Here is a 5,016-nt window from a genome sequence, read left to right as displayed (position 1 = left end):
AGGGCGAGCACGAGAGATTCTCAGTGGTACTGACAACAGACCTCTTGGTAGAGAACATACCCAATCCCACACATTCTTCTGTCCCCCGACTGAGGCGATGCGACATAGGCAGTAGGTGGCTTGTTCTACATTTCGTGACACATGAACTGATATACAAAACTACTTTCAGAAGGGGATACTATGCAGAGCCCGTGTAAGTCTTCAGCACCTATGACATGTCCCTAGTGGATTCCTGACATATGGAGGCAATAGCGAAAGCTAAAGCAGCTGCAATTGCCGGTGGAGCGCCGGGTGGCAGAGGAGAAGGTTCTTCAACAGCAGACGCAGGTACGTCTGCACTTGTAGAATGACAGAGCATGTCATGAGTCATACAGTGACAGGTGAAGACAGCTTGTGTCGTCTTCCGGACCCACTAGGACGCTATGCTGGTTTGATCGCGCAGAATAACCTGAGGAACACTGTCGTGGTCTCACCTGTGGTGCATGATGGCAAAGGAGAGCTGATCAAGCCACACGAGTATCGCACCAAGCTCACCACTGGTGATGTTGTCATGATTGAGTGCCAACTTAAATTGTAAGCGATCAGATTACCTTGGTTGTCAGCAGAATTAACTAGTTGTTATACAGGTGGACGATTGGGCCTAACAGGTGTGAGACTGCGTCTCCAGATGATAAAATCGGATCCAGGAGGTACCATGTGATGCTTAAATCCATGAAACTACTCCCCAATGCATCCATCACAGCAACCTCGCTCAAAACGATGTCAGACAAGAAAGGGAAATGAAAAGCCTCTGATGAAGGTGAGGGTTGCCTCCCATGCAAAAAGATGGCGAATGAATGCGAGACCGATGATGATGACACAGACAGCAAAAGCGATGAGGAGTGCAGGGAATCGCACGGCATGCAGGTTGCCGAAGACTGATCCGGTCCCTCGCCTTGACCCAAAGTGTTCGAGAAAAGGATGGGTTGTTGTTTGATTCTTATTATTTGGCCACTTTTGATGCCTGAGTCTTCACTTGTAGATCATGTCGTTGTGGGATCTGTGTTCTGCATTTCAGATGCATTACAGAAAATTGAATGTGCTTATCCTGTTCCTAGTTTCTTTGTTAGACTCTTACCATGCACATTGCGTCGGGTTATGGAATATTCTGTCTGCATGTCAAATGTGTTATGAAGAATTGACTGTGGCTATGACATTGGGCAAAGATGTGCGATGTAAAGGAGGCGAGTTCATATAATTCTGTTTCACATCAACAGCACAGTCTCGGTCAGACAAGGGGGACTTGGCATCACGATGCTGATAAATATTGAGGGGAGACAGCAAAGCTTTTGTCAGCTGACCACAATACATACATCATTTCAGAGTGCCACCATAAGAGCATTTGTGCACCATCATGCTCTCCTCAATGGTTCAAGATTTGCTCAAACAAATGGGAGGTAAAGGCTCATTCATTTTCGGTGAAATCATTACAGCTCTTACATGTTTAAATACTCATCCACCTGTAGTCAAACGCTTCAGCGACGTCAAGCCTGTGTTTCACATTCGGTCAGCCAGAGAGATCATCGCTGGGCATTTCCATACCATACCCGATGCACCTGTGAGGATGGCTTCTGAGACCATCCATTCGAAACCTTTGTTGCTCCAAGGTACAATACTGGGTTGACATGAGGATCCCTACTGACACTTAACACAGCTATGATCAAGCCGCCAATGATGTCTCCATCAGTATCGTCTTTGTGAAATGCGAGCCTTTGGCCACATACCTCGTAGAAGAGGCAACAAAAGTCGACCATTTGCCTTACGATTCTGACAGTGGAATCATAATGGAGCTCCTAATGCGCGCCTCTGGGGCTACCTGATATAGATCTGTGTGGACAGAGTATAAGTAAGACCAATTGCAAAGAAAGGATGTCAATCTCGGACTGAGAGGAACTGAGCAGACGAGAAGAGAGCTAGTGAACAATATAAATCTCAGTTGGTTCAAAGGGACTGATATTAGATAGGTACCTAGTGAACAATATAACTAAATGTTGCTATCAGCATTGGTGGGATAAGGTATAACGAGCTCAGTACTCACATCTCAGTCGGTTCAAAGGGACTGAGATGCTCGTACATGCGGGGGGGCAGTTTTTTAACATATGGGTGGAATAGGAATAAAAGTCGTTATGATTCTAAGACTACTTGCCTCGGCCGAGTGAGCTTGACAGCGCTCGTACCTTGCATTCCGTTCCGTCCTCAAGTCTCCGATCCGTCAGCCGTCTCCTCTGCATCCAACAGTAAATCGTAGTCCTTAGTAAATATGCTACTGTCGAGATATTGGAATGAACACGTGACCCGCAACTGATTATGCGGTCGGAGAAGTCGGGAACTGGCGCGTCCGCGGCCTTACGATGTCGAATATCCTAATCGGGCCATATGAACCGGAGATAAGCTTCTTCCCATCTGACGTCCATGCCAAGCTGCAAACTGTGATGTCGTGTTTGAGTGTGTTAAGACGCTCGCCCGTCTCTGCATCCCAGATTTTTACAGCTGCGTCCTCTTTAATAGATTTGTCTCCGCCCGTCGCAAGTTTTGACGAGTCAGGTGAGTACATCACCGCATACACCCATGTGTGCCCGGTTTTGATTGTCAGGACAGTTTTGCCGCTGTTGACATCCCTGACTCTTGCCATACCATCCCAGGATCCACTCGCTATTTGCTCTCCATTTGCACTCCAGCACAATGCGCGCACAACATGGGTGTGTCCGGTCCATTTTGAAATGACCTTCCTCGTCTTGACATCCCACAACCTCACATCGTAATCACCGCCTGCGCTTGCAATTGTCTTACCATTTGGAGACAATGCCATAGACCACATTGTGTTTTCCCCGTCCCGCCAGTCTTCACCTATCTGTGCACCGCTCTCTAGGTCCCATAGTCGGAGTGAGCCGTCCCACGAACATGTGATGATGTGTCGTTTGCCAGGCAAGTGTACAACACCATTTACCCACTTGGTATGACCTCGAATCGTCTGGCGCGGCGTGATCGCTGCCATCTTACTGGTGGATGAAGACATAGTTAGTGCTCGGAGGCTCAACTATGGCAGATCGCGGACTGTATATACGAGAGAAGCCTGCCGGGATCTTAGAAACCGACCACGTTTTGTGGCAACGGCAATGGTTGCTGGTGGATGCGTCCAGGGGCCTATCTTTTGCCCCTTTAATTTGATATTTATCAGAACCACACAAGCCATTGCTTATGAGATAATATGCTCACTGAATTCAGTCCTCACCAACAAGACGGATAACGTATGCAGGTGCTGCGAAATTCGAGAATGCGCAAGAAATCTTTATGGATATCTGAAGTCGCTGGTAAACAAGTCGTCAGCTTTTACTGGCAGATGAGCCTAGAGATCCACTCACTGGAAGTACCTTTCAGACGAGTCGATCAACAGAGATTAATGGATGTCTGGTTGGGAGTTGCGGAATTTGGGCGGTTATTCCATGCCACTTCTAAAGCTGTATCCCATGCGTTATCCTCGTATTCGCTTCACAGAAATGAACTTGCTGTGTAGACAAAGCGCTAATGTTTGCGACCGGCGCTATGCGCGTCTTCCTAGACATAAGGTCCATATTGATGGTTATGACAATCATTTGACAGCATCCTGCGCTCCTCCTCACTCCGCACGTTTCTCCCGACCTATGTTCGAACTTCAGCATACACCGGACGTTCCCAACGAGGTCATTTTGACTGAGTATGAGAAGGTATGATAAGCTGATAGGTGAATGATCACGCATGTCAAGGGTGGTCGTCCGAATAGTACCGCCCGAACCTCCTGCATCCAGCAAGATGTCCAGGTCACTCAAGTGGAGGGTAAAGTATACTGAATCGCAGCCAACCAAGGCCGTCAGGTTGAATCCCGGGAAGGAGTAGTGTTCAAGTCAAACTGAATGCAGTTATTCCTTTAGTCCTTGTGCAGAAGCAATCAGCAGCTATATTTATTCCTCTCCAGCAGACTCGAGTGGCTATATCCCGAGAACAAGGATCTATCCACTGCAAAACTACATCCGTGTATTTTCGCATCCAAGTTGGTCAATATGGGAACCCAAGAACGATGAAACACAGTGAATTTGTGTTATAAATGTGCTGTTTTACCCTGGTCGTACATCAGCTTCGCAGCAGTTGTCCTAGAGAGCAACTAACGGTGTATACACGATAGTTCTCACATCACTCTCGATCTTTCAAACTCTGGCGATGAAGCTTAATGTTTTTTGAACCTCAGCGCTTGGCGTCAGAATCAATCAAAGGTTGGAACATTCAAGTCGAATTCAAAGGTAAGTAGGCTTAATTAGGGCTTGAACAAAAAGGCTAACCAAAAGTGGTTGACAAAACACTCGCATGTCTGCAAGGTTGAGTGGGTTGGTGAGAGGAGGGATAAAACCGTGGATGAGCGTGTAGTTGAGAATGGTTGAGACTATGGAAAAGTTATCCGTGTCGTCTCAATACAATATTTATGTAAACTGTTCACGCATCCGTCGGCATCCAAAATGAAACCGCAATGAAGAGTGGCGACGAAGAAAGGTGAATGCTTAAGGATATATGCTACATCATACGAAGTGTTGTGGGCCATCCAGACAGGACGGGATGACTAGTGCACAAAATGTGCAGCACTAGGATTTGCAGCCGGAACATGTTTCTAGCGACTGCTTGAGATTAAAGAGGGTTCATGGTATTGCGTTGAAACCAACCCCATATTGAGGTTGCAAAATCGAATACACACATTCTCGGCGTAAACAAATAGATTGCAATAATTACAAATGAACCAGATGCGAAGACGAGTTAGATGTCCAGATGCTGCAGTATTAGTACCCATCTGCATGCGGGGGCGGCGCACAGCAGAGAAAAAGAACGAAACGTGTCCGTAATGGAAGGGGGGCGTGCCTGCCTGTTGGCTGCACCTGGCGCGGTAGAATCAGCATCAAGAGCAGTTTTGTGTCGTAGTAGAGGAGGCGGTCGGCTGAGTCTGCGATGATGACG

General features: G+C 47.2%; 2 protein-coding genes across 2 annotated transcripts; both read left to right on the top strand.

The window, feature by feature from the left end:
* Positions 1-239: 239 nt before the first annotated feature.
* On the top strand, positions 240-783 carry DFJ58DRAFT_739981 (uncharacterized protein; the record flags this gene model as incomplete). The annotated part of the gene is made up of 3 exons (XM_041387062.1): positions 240-327; positions 381-573; positions 627-783. 3 exons carry the CDS (start codon positions 240-242, stop codon positions 781-783), a joined length of 438 nt encoding a protein of 145 aa, XP_041234593.1.
* A 610-nt stretch (positions 784-1,393) lies between these two features.
* DFJ58DRAFT_739980 (uncharacterized protein) lies at positions 1,394-1,859 on the top strand (the record flags this gene model as incomplete). The annotated part of the gene is made up of 3 exons (XM_041387061.1): positions 1,394-1,457; positions 1,506-1,646; positions 1,705-1,859. The coding sequence occupies 3 exons, from the start codon at positions 1,394-1,396 to the stop codon at positions 1,857-1,859; spliced, it is 360 nt and encodes a 119-aa protein (XP_041234592.1).
* Positions 1,860-5,016: the final 3,157 nt, after the last annotated feature.

The sequence above is a fragment of the Suillus subalutaceus genome (assembly GCF_016647625.1).
Source record: "Suillus subalutaceus strain FC151 chromosome Unknown DFJ58scaffold_846, whole genome shotgun sequence".
NCBI lineage: Eukaryota > Fungi > Basidiomycota > Agaricomycetes > Boletales > Suillaceae > Suillus > Suillus subalutaceus.
Note: the sequence above shows the minus strand (reverse complement) of the source record. Positions and strands in the feature narration are given on the sequence as shown.